General features: G+C 41.3%; 1 protein-coding gene across 10 annotated transcripts in view; it reads right to left on the reverse strand.

Annotated features, from left to right (window-relative positions):
- The window catches only part of FOXN3 (forkhead box N3), a 212019-nt gene that overhangs the window by 68667 nt on the left and 123873 nt on the right, over nt 1–19479 (reverse strand). For all 10 annotated transcript variants that reach the window (XM_056346820.1, XM_056346829.1, XM_056346828.1 and 7 more), the window contains one exon: nt 7722–7786. In XM_056346820.1, coding sequence (XP_056202795.1) covers nt 7722–7786 — 65 coding nt within the window. The remainder of the gene's footprint in view (nt 1–7721; nt 7787–19479) is intronic.

Genomic DNA, 19479 nt, shown 5'->3' on the forward strand with positions numbered 1-19479 from the left:
TAAGCAAAGCTGTCTGTAAAGATAGCAAAGAGACCTATGCAGACCTAAAACATACATTACTGAGTTTAAACACAGTAGGAATTTAACTAATCTTCGTGTACTCTGCAACGTCACCTACCATCAGCGAGACCTGTCTGCCACGGTTTGGTCTTCTTCCTTCTCAACTTCAGAGGCCAAAGTAGCTCAGATGTTTTGGTCACAGGGAAGACAAAGAGCCAGTGGTCACATTTCCTTACTAAGGGCTCTAACATCAATGTTACAGGACCACGCTTCAGGCATTTAACAAATCACCACTTCTGCCATTCTCTTTACACACTCAACTACAAAAAGAGGAATAAAAAGACTAGATACATACTGAACAGCTAATCCATAGCACCCTATATACAAATGTCTGACACAGAACAAACAGCTTAAAATGTCACAGGAAAGTGACCGTGCCTGTATATATCACTGCAAAATGCTGTCTCTCACTGAGATTTTTTTTATTGAATGCATGGTGTTAAGGCCATTTAAAAACCCTCTCGCAAACACAAGACCTTACCAGCACCCTCAGGACCCTAGCAGCCCCACTAGGGCTTTACCCACTTTCCCAAACAAAGAAGAGCTTGGCTGTGCAAATGACTCCCTTAGGGACACACTGCACAACCCCTCTGACTTACTTTTACTTCTTCAATACTACTACTGTAAATACACTGAATGCTAGTAATAAATAAATTATTCAAATATTCGGTCTCTATGGAAGCACCACATGAATTATCTTCCTGAAAAGAAACTCATGAAGACATTGTCAGGTACCCTTCATGAGGGAATAAAAGAAGAAGAAGGAGGAGGAGGAAGAGCATAAGAAAAAGCTCACTTAGATAGTAACATCATGTGAATAAGAAGTGATTTATTGTAACAAGGAGAGATTGTAGATTTGCTGTTAAATTAACACATCGACCAACACCAAAGTCACCAGCAAACACAGAGCATGACTGTCAACACAGTTTCAAAGAGGGTAGAATGGGAACTCTGAGGAGCCAAATTTGAAGAGAAAACATGGTGAAATCTAAAGGTTTCATGACCTTCAGATGAAAGTAACTGAATTGGAACTAAACTGGACACTCAAAACACCAGATCTCCAAACAAAACAGTCATTTACAGAGTTAAACAGTTAATCTCCAAATGGATCTCAAAGTAAGGAGCTTAATTGAAGCTTCAATGGGAAAATAACACCCTGAAACAAAAACTGAAACACAATTCCCTGCAAAAGCTAACAAACAGTACTGTTGCTTATCAGTTAGGTTCCCCTTGTTTAGGGTTCTCCCATTAGTGGAGCATCAGAATACGATACAGAAACAGTAATTTGTAGATTGACAGCTCTGGGCAGCAAGAAGCACTATTATCCTCATTTCATTCAGCAGAAACCCAAGGAATTATAACCCTCAAAGAAAAAAAAAAGGTGTTTAGAGTCTTGGCCAACTTGAGACACCTCAATATGCATTAACAAACAAACACTCAGTTGGATTTGGGCATAAGGATCTTGCCCAAGGTTGTGCTATAGATCACAGCACCCAAGTCTACCAACCCTAAGGCTGGACTGTCTTGCATTCCTTTCGGCCTTTCTTCTTATGGTCATCATTGCATTTAAGTATTATTTAATATTAAATTATCTATAATACATATGGTACCTTGCTATGTTGGTTTTTCTTTGCACCTCTAGGTAGTAGAAGAAAACAGACATTTCTCTCCAAGTTTGGTCTTCTTTTGAGTTGTAAGACACGCAATTCTGAAAATTAAATGCATGTGGGATTTACTGAATCCTCTTGTCTTTCAGCTCTCCCCTGCTCCTCCTCTCCTCACCCCCGTTACCACCAGCAGGTACGAATACCTTGTGGTCCAGGATGGGCTGCACCTCTCACCCACATGCCCAGGGCTTGCACCTGTCCTGCTTGAGCAGTGGAAAGAGCAGGTGAATGGAATCTCCACCAGCAGAAAGCAGCCCACTGTGCCTGCAGCAGCCCTTAGGTATTTGTTGGCAGGTGCTGACAAACGCATCCCAATTTTTCACATTATTAGAGAGAAAATGTGTATGGATGCATGCACGCAGTTGTCTTCTCTTTGTGAATTTGTTGTCAACTTCCATCTTGAAGGTAACGATAACAATTCCTCCCAGAGCTCTCTAGAGAAAAGACCGAGTAGCTGGTATGGGCAATACTTGTCCAAATAAACCAGTCCCTGCCGTCGTTATATTTTTATCCTAATGTCACTACTAACATAAAAACAAAGGCTGGATGTCTTTATTTACAAAAGCAATTGATTGTAACTTAGCCTCTGCAAGGAAAACCATCAACAGTTGCCCACTTTCTGCTGTCTCTCCCCTGGCTTATTTCCACCTCAGCAAATGATTCTATTAATAGCTAACACTTGGAAACGCGAAGTCCCAAATCTGCTCTCTCATTTCTTAGAACTACTCAATGGACAATGGATTAAATGGCCTGTTTGGTAATTTCAAGGATTCTCAAGCTTATTAGAGAAGAAAAAGATCTCTGTACAAAAGTGTGCATGTGTTCATAAATGAGCTGGTTCCCCATCTTTTTATGGGCTTCTCAAGTCTGGTCTGTCCACATTTAGTACAAAATACACTTTCTGAATTAGGGATGCAGTTTTCTTGTTCCCTCAAATAAATCGCCATTCTCATCCAAGAGTAAAGTGATCCATGTGCTTTGCCCATTTCCTTAAAGTCTCATGTTATGGTCAGGTATCAGATGTCTGCATACTAAAACGTAACAGCCACCCCTTAGATTGAGGGCATCAAGGGTCAATGCAGCAGCAGTGCCCCGAGTATCCATTTGCACTCTGCAACAAACTGCGGAGTCACTGTCTCATGCTGGTTTTGGTGACAACTGACCCTGTGAAGACAGTGTCTTCCAACTCTTTCCTGCTAGAGCTCCTCACTAGTGGTGCCAGCTACAGCCATGACAGCTGGACCAAGGCAGATGGTCTTCCATGGGCTGCTGGAAGCATCAGTCGGAGATGAAAGTGTCTCATACAGTGCTTTCTCAGAGAAGAAGAGGCCAAGCCATCCCCATGTAAACATCCTATCACTTGCTGTGTTCTGGAGTATGAGGATGCCTGTTCCCTGCAGCCCAGTAGAGAGAGAACAAAGCAGCTTGTGCGGTACGTGGAAGACAGTCCCTCTTTTCTCAGGCTCCCTCAGCCAAGAGGGACTGGAGTCCACACGTTACTTCACTCTTCCCCTCCTGTGTTGTGCAAATGGGTAGAACGTTTTGCCAATCTTTTTTTCCATCCTAATTAAAAAAGAACCACAGCTTCAAAGTAAAACAAAGCCGTCTGAATTCAGTTCACCGACTGCTGCAATCCTGTTCACAGGTGTGAATCCAGGTCTGTAGGATCTCCAGCACATGATCTATCTTTGATTTAACTTTTACAGGCAGCAGATTTAAACTGTACTGATCATCAAAGGAGGAAGTTGAGGACCTTGCTCACACAAAAAAGCAGACAGCACAGCAAGGATCATGGCTGTACCTCCAGTTGGTCAGGAAGTGCTGGAAGCAGCAATCCAAGGCGGACCATCTAGTCACAGTGATGAGGGCTGTCTTTATTTTCAGCTCCAACAGCAATAGGGGCTGGATGACCCAGGCTCACTTTCCTTCCCTGGGTGATAAGCACTCACTGTGCTACCACAAGGGCCTGCTTCTGCCAGGCTTTGACCAGAAACTCAGGAAGCTTACCCAAGAACTGCGTTAAGCCTGGTAGATGTATACTTGCTGTAAACCAGAGGGGAGGCATTGCTTTATGTCAGCCGCTGCCCAGTCATGGGGCTCTTGCATCTTCTGGGGCAACTCTGGCAGCTCTTACTCTTGTTTCAATCCCCACCGCAGTAGTGACAGCAGATGCAGATCATGGTTTTCACGGCACAGCGACTGTTTCTGTGCCAGCTGTAATTATACCCACAAGCACCTTCTATGTACACCTCCTTGCAACTCAGGACAGACCAAATTTCATGTGAAAAGACATAGTAATATGTCGCATTTAGTTCATTAAAGTGTGAGGGCAAATAAGACAAAAGAGAGAGCGGTAAGTTCGGTATTCTTTCTTCCTTAAATGAGAGTTGTATCTTTTAGGAACAAACCAAATGCCTCCACAGTCCAGTTACATCTTACAGGTGGCACTCAGCAACTGGAATTTACATGACTGCTGCTAAAAGTTAATTTGGAGATCTATTTTTAGTTTATTCAGGGAGAATGTTAGATATATTGAGAGCAAAATAGTTTTAATATTACGATTGATCTGTGAGGAACTGCACCGTCAAGTCTGCAACATGAGCTTGATATCAAAGACCAGAGCAGAGGCAACGAAACTGACCTTACCTGAACATAATGTATTAGTTTCAACTTCTTCAAGTTAACATCATTATGTCCCCCACTTATCTCACCTAGCATGCGTTCCTGCAGAGTTCAGAATACATCTAGACCTTTGCAACTGTAAAGACTTTTCCCTGCCATACATCTTAGTAAATAAAAATGGATGTGTTAGGGCAGCTGAGAACAGAAAAAAACACGGGAACAAAGGCTCCCCATAGAGCTGGTTTAAAAAAATTAAGCTGCAACTGGAAACAAAAACACAGTATGTACAATAACAACCTGCAAAAACTGACAGTAGTAGTAGTAAAGCAGTAAGAGCAAAAACCTGTTTTATCTGGGAATCCTGAAAGCTAGAATGCAGCAATCTCCATAGACGTACAAGTAAGTTTTGAGAGAAAGCATCAGTCTGGTAAGGCTGAAGGTCCTACCTATATTAAGCTCTGCATGCGACTTCATGAGAAGACCAAAGAGCACAAGGGTATAAGGAGCAATCCTCAATGAGCAGACTGAGCTCAAAATTTCAAAAAGCACCTGAGCAGGTGACTTACCTAACACAAAAAATATGTATTTTTTTTTTTATCAGAGAGTTAATGCTAGGAACAGTAGCACCATGATCCTCAAAAAAGAAACTGAGGTAGCCATCTTGTACCTAATAAAATGATATGCAAAAAGAAAACAACATATATATTTATTTTTTGTTCAAAATTCTTCAACAAAGTACAGCCAGAAAGGAACAAAGAATTAATCCTGCTCATGTAAAAGACATTAAGGACACAGAACTAGCTAAAATGAGTTTTAGCTTCCTTTTCTCTTCCTTTGCTATTCTGAGGTACACAGACAACTGGTTTCTCAGTCGCTTTCTCTGGAGAGATATGTTAAATGCTTTATAACGGTTAAGATTACTTTGCCAAGCAGTTCAGGTACAAAACAAATGGAAATCAGGAGAGTCTACAAGTCTTTCTTGGCTAAAAGAAGTACTACTTACATTGCGGAATTTTTTTCTCTTCATTCTCCAGACCACAAAAAGCGCATTTTCCTTAATAACTCCAAAGAAATGAGGCATGACAAGTGCACATGAATAACACATTTACTAAAATTCCAGAATTATTCTGTATTATTGTCTATAACACACACTGAACATTCTTTTCAAATGAAGTACAACATTTATCAAGTAATAACAGTTTTAAATCTCTTTGTTACCTAAACTTTTGCCAATCAAAAGGCACTACTATAACTTGAAACCAATAATTGAGTCAATTTTTCATTCTCCTGTTTGCATTAAGCTGGATATAAGCACTGGAAAAAAAAAACAACTTTAGATGGTCATGTAAGGTAGGACTTGACAAGCCTCTCCCACCCCTCATCTCACACCTCCCTGCACCTGCTACCATTCCTCTACACAGGTCTTCTCAAAAAACACAGTCAGAAGCAGCAAAGAGGTGGATGCACTATTTCCACGCAAACTGCTGAAGCCTGTATGTGAAACAACTCATTGTAGGGAAAAATTAAGGAAGGCAAAGATGGCAGAAAGAAGACATAAAGGCCTGGCTGAGTTATTTTCTTGCTTAAAATTAAAACCAGGAAATGTTAAAAGATTACTTCAATGAGGTTTTTCTTCACACTTCTCACCCTTCCAACCTCAGTATCATGCATATTAAAGTTCAAATTTGCTGTGTTTTCCACTTTAAATGACAACACAGAATGGCAACTCAGTTAAAGGTCTGTTAGGCTTTGTAAGTTGCTTGAAAAGACAGTCACCTCTCTCTTTGTCTCTTATTTCTTTAATATGCTGAAATGTTTTGAACTTTTAAGTTTTCTCCTTCCAATTTTGAAGGGAGACCAGAGGGCAAAGGATAAAAGGGTGGCGAACACCATACTCTTCTTTATTGGAGAAGGCTTTAAGCAATAGTTCGTATTAATTCCTGGATATCTTGTATCCTAAGAAGAGGCAAAAAAATTGTGCCATACAGACTTGACAGAGTAGCTCACATTCTATGAACTCAAATTACAAAGACTGTATGTGCAGGCAGACATTTAAAACTGGGACTGTTGAACTGAAAACAAACCAAGCACATCCATTCACAATAGTTTCTTTTTTTTTTCAAAACCAAAAAACCCAACCAAACAAAAAAAAAATCTAGTTCTTTCCATTATGAAGGACTGCAAACATACCAGATCTATTAAGACGAAAGCCAAAAGCTGCCAAATTCCACAATTTATTTCTTAACACTAGGAGATGGTATAATCTGAATGCTTTAATGTATTTAAAATTTGAACAAATTTCAGCACAGATGTAACAGAAAGATCCAAATTCTTAGATATGTGCAAGGAATCAGTTGAAAAATATTCTGAGGTAAACTACAGATGTTGGATTAATTTGGTGTGTGGAAGGTAAGCAAAACTGACTGCCAATTATTAGCTTGTAAGCTTAGTTGTGAGTAAGGCTCCATCCTAGGTAATTTAGATAAATATTCTGGAGAACATTATACAGCATCTTCTGCCAGAAAGAAGGCCAGAAAACTCTTGGCACCATAAGAATGAACACAAAACAGAGACACTTCATGGACATATACCTGCAAAGACCACAAAACCATCCAAAATGGTGTAAGTTACTTTTGTACCATAAACAAATGCATGCAGTCTGGGGAAAGACCCTTCTGTGTTCCCAAGACGCTTCCATTACGAGTGATGATAGTTCTGCATACTCAATGGTAGAAATATAAACACTCTTAGCAGGGAGTAATGATTTTAAAGTCTGGTAAGATAGACTGAAAATCTTCACCTACCAAAACTGCAGTCATATAGCTTCTGTTTATATTGTCCACCCAATGGAAATAAGATATTTAGCATTCCTCTATGAATATAAGCATTACTAAACATGGTAGGTTTATTGAGACAAATGCTCTGCCGCTGTTTTCCCCACTACAGCACTGTACCTACCTTTGGGTACATTTTGCTATCAGCACAATTAGGGAGTAAAAGAAAGGATCTCTCTCAAGGAACAACTTTGTTTCATCCATAGAGCTAAAAGCACTGTTTCTGGAACATTTCTTTACGGGCATTCTTTAACCACACAAAGGGGGGTGGGGGAGGAGACGCCCTTTGCCATATTTTATAGTAATCAAATTAATATCTGAAGAAAGAAAAAACCCAGCAACTTTCGTAGACTACACTCACTGTATGTAGTAAATCATCATTTTCAAGGCACCAAATGCACAATAAAGGAGACAGGTTAAAGGAAACAAAAAACATTCGGTTACTTCCTGCCCAGTTAATATTACAAAAGCTGTGCAATTTGCAAGAGGTACTTGTTAAGTAGAACAGTTATTCCAAGGTGTGGTATCCATCACCTACCTTGTAGAAGGGCTCCATTTCTCTTGAAAAAGGTGCTTCCTGGCCAAATGGGTGGACCTGATGTGCTAAAGGTAATAAGAAATAAGCGTAAGAAAAATCCCATTTATATTAAACAATTATAAGTTACTATTTGCATGAATTCTGTTTTGCTTTCAACGCTGATGTAACATCACGGCATTTTTGCCTTCAAGCAAGGGTCTAAAATTTCACATTAGAAATTGGTTAATTTGAGTCAAGATTCATATTCTCTAAACAAGAAAAAACCTCCTCAGGAAAGCACACACCACGCTTTCTTAGAGGAAGAGAGGAAAAAAAAAAAGCAACCTGGAATGAATAATAAAAAACCCACCCAAATCAAACACATTTACTGAACTCTCAGTACGGCAAAATATACACCTTTTCCCAAAGCCATCTGCTAAAACCTCAAATTCTTTATGGCTTTTATTCAGCCATGACAATGTGCCACCCCAGCTAACGCATCCACCTGGAAAAGCCTTAGCCAGGCACGGAGCGGTGCCTGTGCCTCAGCCACCCTGCCCACCGAACCCCCTCGCACGCCGGTCGCCTCACTGTGTCTGAAAACACACAGCTCAGCGAGCTGCCCGCAAGCACCGGCATTAGCGAAGCTTGGCCTTTGCCATGCACGTGTGCTCGGTGACTGTAGCAGCTCCTGCGAGTCCCCCAGCGGGGTTGGTGGCCATGGCAGACCCTTGGGTGCCTGGCATGTGCGAGTGCCCACCTGAACTGGAGCCCTCTCCTGACCTCGGGCCACCGCCAGGCCCCGCTCTGTCTTTGCCTCCTGCTCCCATGGTGGCTGCCCGACAGTAATGGCCTCCAAGAGGCGTCTCCTCTGACTGGCACAGCTGAAGGTGGAGAACGGATTCAAACGCGGGAAAAGGGAAGAGGAACAAGAGGGAACATCGCTGTGATCCTCCAAACCTTGTTTCCTTTGTTGCCTCAGCACAGCCCCACGGTGCTGCAGGCAACAGGATGGCAGAGCACCCGCTCCAACAGCCAGAGCAGAGGGGAGGCTGTGAGGGAGCGCCTCATGGCTGCCCGTGCCCCTCCTCAGTGGAGCACCACTGCGCCGACACCCCTCCAGAACAGCTCTCCTTCCTACAGCAGCCACGCCTGTTAACAGAAGGACCAAACTTCTCAGAAATAAAAGGTAACCTGGCTCTTTTCTTAACAGTGCAGGTGACTGTTGGCCAGGTGTGCCCCGGCTGGGGGGGGGCATCCTCAGTGGGGCAGGTACCACCTGCAGGAGTTCACTGATGTCATCCCAGGGCTCAGGCACAGCAAGTATTCTAGAAGCACAGTACCTAGCAGAAATCACTATGCTATCGATATATAAATAATCGCTATGCCCAAATTTGAGCACAAATTAAAAATAAGAGACTAAATATCTTTCAGTAAGACTGTTGTAAGGCACTGCCTATTTAAGGTAACCCACCTTCCACTTCAGAGGCAAATTGTGAACTAAGCCCAACATGCCACTTCTGTTCAAAGTTACTTTTGTCTCCTCTTGAGTTGAGTACTGCTACACAAAATGCAATGAAATGGAAAACAGATGTTTGTCTATTACACTGACAACATAGGCAAAGTTCTGATAAAACGCCATATATAAAGAACACTGCTTTCACAATTATTCTGCAGACTCTTGTGCTAACATATAAAAACTTCACTGTGTTAAAATACAGACTGTAAAAGGATCCAAAGCAATTACATGAATAATAAAAGCCTTCAATACTCCTGAACAACAACAACCAAAAAAAAAAAAAAAAAGAGAGAGAGAAAAAAGGCGGGGGGGTGGGGAAGGAGCATGGAGACCTAGAGCAAAGCAACCAAAAAGAAGTTAAGTAGGTCTACATTCGTAAGTGTTGGAGTGCTCTGGGGCATGCACTCATCTGAATACAGATGCTCACTTCATGGGTTTGATGTAACCAATTGTTTGCATTCCTTATAGTAAGCGCCAGCTCTTCAAGTGTAGCTCCTCAACTCACATGAAGGTCAAGAGCTGTTGAGGGCATTCATGCTCCTGTAGGACAGGCTCACAGTTTTATACTGTATCAGAGTCCACGATAATCTCTGGGACGGGACCCATCACACCACAAGTAGAAAGCCATACCGTAGTCTTCATACTGTACAAATTTGCCACAGAAATCAGAAATCACAGTATGGTAACTATATGCCATTCAAAAGCCCAAGAAAAAGAAGGTGAAATTTTGCAATGAAGCCATAGAAAAACTTTACTCCCAGGCTACCGTATGCCTGTACATGGGTAGAAGAGGGTTAAAGAAAGGAGAGGGAAAAGTGTATATATTTGAATAGACAAAATGTCTCCAATAGAGAAACAAAGCCATACTGATTTATCTTATTTTCCAGCTTGAAAAAAAGCCCAAGGCCCTCATAAAAAAACTCCATCTGATTCAGCACAAACCCACATGAACTGAGAAAATTAACTGTGCCTTCCCAGGGAAGGAAGCTAAAGAATTCAAGCATGTAAATTATGTACCACAGTGACCGGTCAAGCCTTTCAAACAACAAACTTCTGTGTTTTCAGGGCTTTGCTGAAGTTAAGCTGTGCCTGATCTGTGTTGGATAAATTCTCTTTCTGTTCACAAACTTTGGCACGTGAAGTCTCAGAGGGTATTAATTATTAAAACATACTTCAAGTTGAGAAATGACAGAGTTAAACTCTCCCTTTAAAGTGTTCAAAAGCTGCTTCCTCCCTGTTCCAGATTAAGAAACCATTTGGAGAAGTTAATTCTTCTAAAGACAATCTACAACAAAAAAACAATTAGTCCATCCCAGGTGTTTTTTCCAACTAATTGTTTCTTCAGTGTAGTCCGTAAGCTACCAGAGAAAAGTGGCTGGTTCTCCTATAGAAGTACAGCATATTTTGTATTTAGAAAAAATAGAAACTCAAAACCTGGTTTTAGAATTTTCTTTTGTAATCAATACATGCTGTAAGATTACTATTTACGCAATTAGCATTATTGATGGAGCTTTCCCCAAAACTTATGAACTAAACACACTCACTAAAGTAATATTTGATTTCTAATAAATCCCCACACAGCTACTAGAAGAAAAGCAGTAACCAGTTTGAACTGTTACATCAGTGCGAAGAAACCTGTGGCCCAATACATTTGTAGTATGCACAGGTCTAGACTGACTTAACTTCCAGATGAGATGAGCACAGGGCACTTGGAGGGTGGGTGGGGGAGAGGCAGACTTGAATCGATTATAAAGATTTTAAACAAGTATCTTTAAAGAACATGAATTAGTATAGTTTATGGATAAGATGACAAGTGAAACGCCAACAGTTACCTGTCAAGGACTGTTGGTTTGATTTGCAGGAAACACTACCGTTTCAAACATACCTGCAGCCAAAAGGATATCCAGGCTGCAACAGGATTTGTAGCAAATGCATAAAACAGGATCCAGGAGCGTGAGTCCACATCCATCCAGTGCATCATCCACCTCTCTGTAGCACAGCCATTGTCACTACAGCATCTGTGCATCACCGCAGGGAACAAATGAAGTACTCGCATGCTTGCTGAAAACGAGTAGCTGAGATAACTAACAACTAGCAGTGTTGTAACCTGTGAGCATCTGCTTGTGTTGAAATGAGATACCTGGAACTAGGAGCTACCCCTGATCAAACCCAGCCTTTCCTGGGGATTCGCTATCAATTTTTAATGACAGGTGGGACTTGATTTCCGCTCAAGGCAAGGAATGAACTGTTTTTCCTCTGATGACACAACCAGTAGGAAACTTTGTTGTGTCGCAGGGCCCCAAGCATGGGATTTTTCTGAGGGAAGGCTTTTCCATAGGAAAATGTTGCTTTGCTGAAATCTGAACCATTCCATGGGAATGTGTTGATTTGGACACCATCAGGCCGACATGAAGGCTGGCTGGCCAGCCAGCAAGGGTTCGTGGCAGCCGGCCAGCCCGACCAGGAGCTCTCAGGGCGTACAGAAGCAATAACGTGTGCGAGCTCCCCCTGATTAATTATTTCTACCAAAATGTATGCCATGCATTTATAAAAATCTTTAAAAGGTGCACAGGCTTCAAGAGACTTAAAAAAGGAAATATAAATCCTTTGTCTTCTGGAATTCACATTAGAGCAAGATGACTGCGGTTCTTAAAGCCAAGCACTAAAAAAAGCCAGGGTATGAATTCTCTCTCTCAGTTGCAGTATTTCACAACTATGCCAAAAACTCTCACAGGCCTCTTTGTCAGAGAGGCCTGATTAATAGATTTAAAAAACCCAAACAACTAAAAATTCAAAACAAATTCAATTGTGTGGGACTACACGCCACAATTAAGGGATGATGAAAACACAGAAGAAAGGCAGTAAATACAGGCCAATGACTTGAGTTACCAAATCCATCTGGAGGGTGATGGTAAATCAGGAGGACAGAGGAAAGGGGGGAAAACAAACAAACAAGCCAACAACCCCTCCAAACGCACGCCTCTCAGGCTGAGAGCTATTAGGCTGAAGAAAGAAGGCTCAGCGGGGAGGCAAGGAATATGCTACGCAGACACCTTGGCCCACCATGGCTAAGAGGTGGCGGGCTCAGCTGCTGGGGCATAGCTAGTGCTAAAGCACACTCTAGCTCTGAGGAAAGGCTCGGAGAACAGGGCGGGACAGCTCAGTAGCGGGTAGAAGGGTGAACAGTATCAGCTGAGCCACACAATATACTCAATACAGAACCTGTAGGCAGCAAACAGCTGCCAGACCACAAACAGGCTGCAGTGACACAGTGGATCCCCTCTCCAGCCCTTACCAGTGGCAAAAATGATGGGCACAGATGATTGATTCAAGGGCCGCTACATCCAGCTCAGCCTATGGATTTTGTGAAAAGGTGTGGCAGGAAGAAATACAACTCCTCCTCTCCTGACAGGGGCAGTAAGTTCCCAGTAATGCAGAACAAGTGGATGGGAGAACACCCAATTCACTGCAATCATCACCCTCTTCCGCAGGGTTGACAGCAGTTACCAGGACAGCAATATAGCTGCAAAACTTCTGGGAGTGAAAGCTGCAGCTTGCCAGATGAAGGGAACGAAGGCATCGCTGTACCCGCACTGTAAGTACTCCATTACCAACCATCCACAGAGTAAAAGACTTCACTGCAAGTCTCACCTACACCTCTAACAAATAGTGAAGGAAATGTCAAGAAGGATACCAAACCTAGAAACAACAAACTATTTTGTCAAAAAGTAACCAACAGAGCACCTTGCTGGTATAGAAAACCCACCTCTGAAAGTTTCTGAAAAGCACTAAACCACAATTATTCTTATGTTCAATTTGTTCAGATAATAGCTGTAGGTGCCATTACCTGACTGCAGCCAATGAAACCCTGCATCTAGTGGCAGCAGGGAACAATGCTCTGGACAGGTATTTTCAGCTCCCAATGCAAGCTGGACTCAGACTGCTACCATAAGGTATAAAAATTGATGTCCAACTACGCTGGAAGACAGCAGTTTTTACCATTCCTTAAGAAGTAAATTTTGGATGGGGTTGTAACTGAGAAGAAAGCTTAAGAAGTATACTTTTGTGGTAATACAGCACCCCTTGATGCTGCAAGATGAATGGTACTTTGTCACAGCGGTCACCCTGTGTAAGGCATGAGAAATATTCATGACTACGGCAACAAACAGCCTTCTTGGCTCCCATGCTGCACAAACACGGTCTGCACCGTGGCTGTCAGATGGCATGAGAGGTCACTCAGTCCAAACCACACTGCCATGACCTTGCAGAGTGAACACAGGACAGACAGCATCTCATTCTCGTTGAGGACTCCTCTAATACTTGTCAGCTCTTCACTGCTTGTACCGGAGGGCTCAGATCCTTCTACTGCCCTATCAGCTCCGTTTTCTACACTCAACTTTAATGCCATTACTGGATGGGGCTAACAAGACTACTGCACGGCAAAGAGGGGTTAATGCTCTACACCTGGGTGCATAACCATAGATACATTAAAGAATATATCACTCCCATTATAAATTTTGAGCAATACAGCAGCATTTAGGTACTGCTGCACCTCTAATACACATGTTCTTTTAACAAGGAAAAAAGAATTTACAATCCCTGCCAGCAGCTTGCTGGCAGTTAATATCACAATTAGCAATCACCTAGCAACAGGCAAGCAAGCTTCCTCTCCAATCAAAGGGAAAAAACCTCTACTAACCTGGGCTAATGACAATACATTAAAAAAATAAAATAAATCTGGAAGGTACGTGTTAAGGTATTTCCTGATTTTAATGAAAATTGATTACTTTAGAGATTTAAAATATATGAACCCTTTACTCCATCTTCTCGAATTTTCTGTAACTGACAAAACATTATTCTTAAAGAGATCTATGAATTCACAATACTAATTTTTAATTTATGAAGCCTGATCTAATATTCTGGTAATGCTTCTCTTTCCTCTACAATTCCCTTTTTTATTGTCTCTCAGTATCTCTCACTTACTGTGACATGTGGAATCAAGACTTTAAGCTCCTAGATGGAGTCTTTCCTGGTTTCTCTAGGGTGCCTAACATTTTCGAGTGAACAATAAAATTTTGATCTCTTGCGCACTCTAAATGAGTTTTCTATATGACATGACTGCCAGAGGGATTACATCTAAATTTTTATTAAAGACAAAAGAAAAGTTGCTCGGGAAAGCTATTCATGAACTAAATGCCTGAAAATAAAATTTAATGCTACTTTTTGAAGGATGAAGTGGGAAGTTGGCCAAATCTTTACATTCTTCAAATAGCCAAAGCCATTCTCCTGCCAATACCTCCACTTAAAAAAGTAATTAAGCATGAAAACAGATAGCGGGAGGGAAAGAGAAAAAAATTATGATAAAAAAAGTTTGTTAAATTTCCGGAATGAGGGATAAAAAGGGTAATTCCTGATTTCAAGAAAAACATGGAGCCCATCAGTGACTGCTGCTGACGTGATATATGAAGCCTTCTTGTCCCCTTGGTAAGACTCTGCAGCCTTCAGCCAGAATTTTAGTCTTAGCCAAGACCTGAACATATATTTATGGACAACAACAGAGGATTTCTTCGTTAAATAAATCAAAACATGATTTCTAGAGAGTTGTGTTTTAAGAGAGATGGCTATTTAAGGTATGCCAATCATAGTACAAACTGCAATTTCTCAGCAACCCATGTTTAAATATTTTAACACATTTATTGTGAACACACTATAATTCCAGGCTAAATACTGTAACAGGAAAAAGTTCACATATATTTTAAAATTCCTGGTGAGACAACTGTCCCACATTACTTTTAATTAAAACAGATTTGTCTCCACTGGGAATTGGGATATGCCAGCTATCAGCCTCCAGTTCTAATACTGCCTCTACCACTGAATCACACAGTGACTTCAGGCAAGTCATTTCATTTTTTCTGTCTCAGTTTTCTTTTTCTTCTTTTGTGTTAAAAACAGGAGTAAGTTCTTACCGACACAGTCTTCATATCTCTGGGAGGAATAAAGAATTGTTAAGTAACAACACAATAGGTGAGAGAATACTGTTTTGAAGTGCATGTAGTTAAAGAAGGAACAACACAGCCCACTTCTAGAGTATGGGTTGTTATTTGTAGCTTTCCTAATTTTTAAGGAAGGAAAAACACTGCAGATTACTTCACATGCTGTAGTGCTGTGTTCCTCTATTTCACAACTGCAATTAAGTGGTTCCCAGATTATCTATCACTGGATGAAAAACTGGTGATCGTCAGGCTGGGGAAACTTCACAGTTACCTAAACTTGCTCATGTGCTACCGAGCATGTCTGTGCCAGCTCATGCAGGCACCACAGGTTAGTCCCCTGAAGCCCAGATGAATAGAAGATCCTGTTTACGGACAGCCACTGGCCCCTGAGACCACAGGGGACTATGGCCTCTTTTGCACTGCAGCAGCACTGAACGCTGACCTGGCCACTGGAGGAAAGTTTGATTCACTTCTATTCCACAAAATCAGAAATGGAGCACTTCAGTTTTCTGATAAAAGCCTTCATTTGCTGCAAAACAAGTGACAGAGAAGAAGAGCTTCACTTCTGTTTTGTTTTTTTCTTGATCAGAATTGCACTGGAAGGAAAAAAAGTCTTTAATCTCAGATTACAGAAAACAAATTAGTCCTACCAATTGCCTATATCTAGGCTCACCTTCATTTTCCACTTGATATAAAAAGATTGCTCTAATAGTTAATGCTACAGCACAGACAAAGCTCTAGATAACTTCCATGCCTACCACCTGAGGAACTGACCTGCAGTGAAACCATAGAGCTGCCACTCAGGCACAACACTGTAAAGCTCTACTAAATGAAGTATTTCTCTAAAATTGAAACATTAAATTTTTAAAAAGCCCAAGGTCACCTCACTGACTTCTGTTATTCTAGTCCTGAATTCTTGATTTATTATTTTTGCAGAACTTCAAACAGCTTTGCTGGTAGACCTGCCTGGATTTAACAAATACCTTCTACACGAGGCTCCCACTCACATTTCTAACCACAACTTAACCATAGCCTGTCAGTCAATTGGACTTGAGATTAGTGATACACACATCTCTGCTAGAACAGCTTGTCACCTATTAGTGAGAATATGCCACTTGTTAATTTTAAAGACACCAAAGTACCTTAAACATGCACAAAGTTACAAATGTGCAAACACAAAAGGGCATATCTGATCTCCAACAAAACAGACATAGTTGGTAAAAAGGAAGGAGAGGTTTTTAAGTCTCCCACAAATGCTTCATGTTGCTCGCTGAAATTCTTGTTTATCCGGTATGGTGCGATTCCTCCTTTTACCAATTTAAGCATTAAGGAAACTCAAAACTAAGCATGACCTGCAGGATGCTGCCAGTATTAACTCCTCCTCCACCACTCGCTCGAAGCCAAGGCAGCTGAAATTTTCCATACTTGGTCTCTCTCATTAATCTTGAATGAATGTAGTTCAGATGATTCAGAACTAATCTGGCTTCTGGAATTACAGCAGCAGAGGACAAAACGAATGTTTAACCTCTCCCTTGGAACATTTAACCTCTCCCAGATGCTGAGGATAGTTTTCCCTGGGAAGTATCATGTGCATACAGCCTCTGCAGCACTGCTGCAGAGGAGGGTGCAGAGATTTGCAGTCACTGGGCCATACACCAAAGTGTTTTATGTGTGTGTCAGAAAGTTACATAAAAGCAGAAAACATGACGATACTAGTAACAAAACAGAAGTAAGTACTCACAGATTTGGAAAGCTGCAATTACATTTTCCTATAATCTCAATTCTACCTCTTCATGCATATCTAGTAGACAAGTCCTACATTCAATGGTCATACATTTATCTCGCAAAAGATCAGTGCCTGAGGATCATACTGCACAGCACGCTAGGTGCTCAAAGACAAATGGTAGTTTGTGGGTGCTTCTATCACCAACACAGAAGTTTAATGCATAAATAACGTTTTTAGAAAAAAAAACTGCTAAGGCATAGAAAATTTAGTATTAAAATTTGTGAGTTTTCACTCATTCACATTCCTGCAATTACTCAGTCTGAAGCACTCATAGCTGTATTTTAGGGATGTGGGAGGAAGAGACCAACACACACATGAAACTACAGCACCTAACACTGGGCTGTTTCACCTTGCAGTCTGGGTCTAGAGATGTAACAAAGAGGGAAGAGAATACAGTATTTTTTGCATTCAAAGGCATTGTAGAGACATCACTTAGATCAATCCTCCCACCCACAGAGCTACAGAGATACCAATTCCATTCACAGAAAGGAAAACATACCGAGATAATAACACACCTCCAAAAGACCCAGCAAACCCTGGCAGACCAGGACCAGCCCCCAGATGCCCCACCTCTCAGCTCCAAGCCCCTGCTGACAACCCATACCATCATGTTAGGGCTCCTCATCACTAACATTATTTGCACCTACAATGGTTTAGTATCTCTCCTAAATGGATCCAAATCGGCTCAAGTTGGATACAGAGGAAATTAAAAGCAGAATTATAATATGCCCTCCACTGTTCAGAAAATTTAAAGCAAATGGTACAAGTTTGACTAAATTCTATCCTATCAGTTGGGAAAAGATGGGAATTTTCCATTTATTCGAGAAAAGTCTTCAAGTCAACAAAGCTTCAAATTCAAGGGGCTGAGCAGATGAGACTTCACAGATACTTACACTGCAGAAGTCTCTTCCTTCTTTATAGCCCCTGCCAAAATGAAGCAGCCCCACTGAACCATGGTTGGGAACTGTACATTATCTGTACTTCTCTCGTCATCCAGAACAAGACACTCCTAGTTATTCTCACAGTAGCGATATCCACAGCACCCAACTCCCAGTATCTGCTACTTAACATTTTCAAAGCAGAGCTATGAAATAATGAGTTTCACACATTCTGCAAATCTAACTGTAGACTAATACTCAGAGGACTTCATTTTGACTAATTTTAAAATTATCTTTAGCCACTTTCATCTTAGTAGAAAAATAAACCTCCCACCTGTAATGGGAAATAAAATTCAGTGTGCATCTTTATCCCTAATCCTTACCTCTCTGAACAGCTGCTCAGCCTGTTGAGAATACTAACATTGTACTTAATAACATTCTAATAATTCTCTCAAGTTACAGTATTACCTGCATGAATGAAGGAACTCATTAAAGCTGACCTTCGCATAATTTATAGCAAGAAGTCACCCTCCTACCTTTAAGCCAGTGACTCCTCCCATGTCTGTTGAAGTTGTAGCTCTACTAAGAAGGAGACTAGTCTTCCAGAAACTGTCTTACAGCATTGTTATTTCACAAATCTTGGCTTCCCTCTTGAAATTAATGATATGGTCTAACCTTCCTTCTGTTTGCTGCTTCCCCTCAGCTGTTTGTGCGAAAACTGGGATGCAACTCAGCAAGACAGGGCTTAAACACTCCACTCTTCCGTTTGGGATTGGCAGCAGAAAGCAGAGGTTTAGAAATAACAGCTGTATGAAGAAAGGTGAAGGTGGGCAGGCAATTGCTTTGTGATGAGACACTAGTCTCTACATCTCTGCTTTATCCACTGTGACTTCATGTGGGGATGGTTGAAAAAAATCATTATGCACATGAAAAGAGTCACAAAAACTTGCAAATATCCACATTTACTGTTTCCACGTGGTGTATCTGAACAGCAGTTTGGTAGCAACCTTGTGCCAAAACATAGAAGCCTAGGGAGAGCGTCTAGGCCATTCACTCTCTTGATGAAGTTCAAGAAAGTTAAAGAATAAAACCAAGTATGACAGTTCAGCAATCCCCTGTGCCCCTCACTGAACAACACTGGTTTAACAGCCTGTGTTAAGACCGCAAGCTCTCTCCTCAACAAACCAAGAAGTTCTGGGAGGTCCAACTGCTGGTGGGCAACCCCCAAAACTGAGGTATTTCACTACAAGGGGCACAAACTTTGCAGGCACCAAAAGGAACTACTAAGGATGGGCACGGTTATCTATCAGATACTGTGTAATTCTCCTTCCAGTTGAAATCGGTATCCGTCATGCGGTTGCAAAAAATTATCATTAACTAGCAAAAGTATGTTGATGAGTGTATGTGCAGTCTCTCTCTCTGTAATTAATCCCTGGAGTAAAGCTGTTCCTTGGATCACCTCAAATATAGAAAATCAATGACTTAGATTACAGGAAACAATTAATTATGGTTCACTGGTGTTTAGAAAGAGACACTGAACCCTGACACCCTCAGATTATCATTTGAGCCTCTAAAGCAGCAAATCACAGAAAGTAACAAACTA

This window comes from Falco biarmicus, chromosome 7 (assembly GCF_023638135.1).
Source record: "Falco biarmicus isolate bFalBia1 chromosome 7, bFalBia1.pri, whole genome shotgun sequence".
NCBI lineage: Eukaryota > Metazoa > Chordata > Aves > Falconiformes > Falconidae > Falco > Falco biarmicus.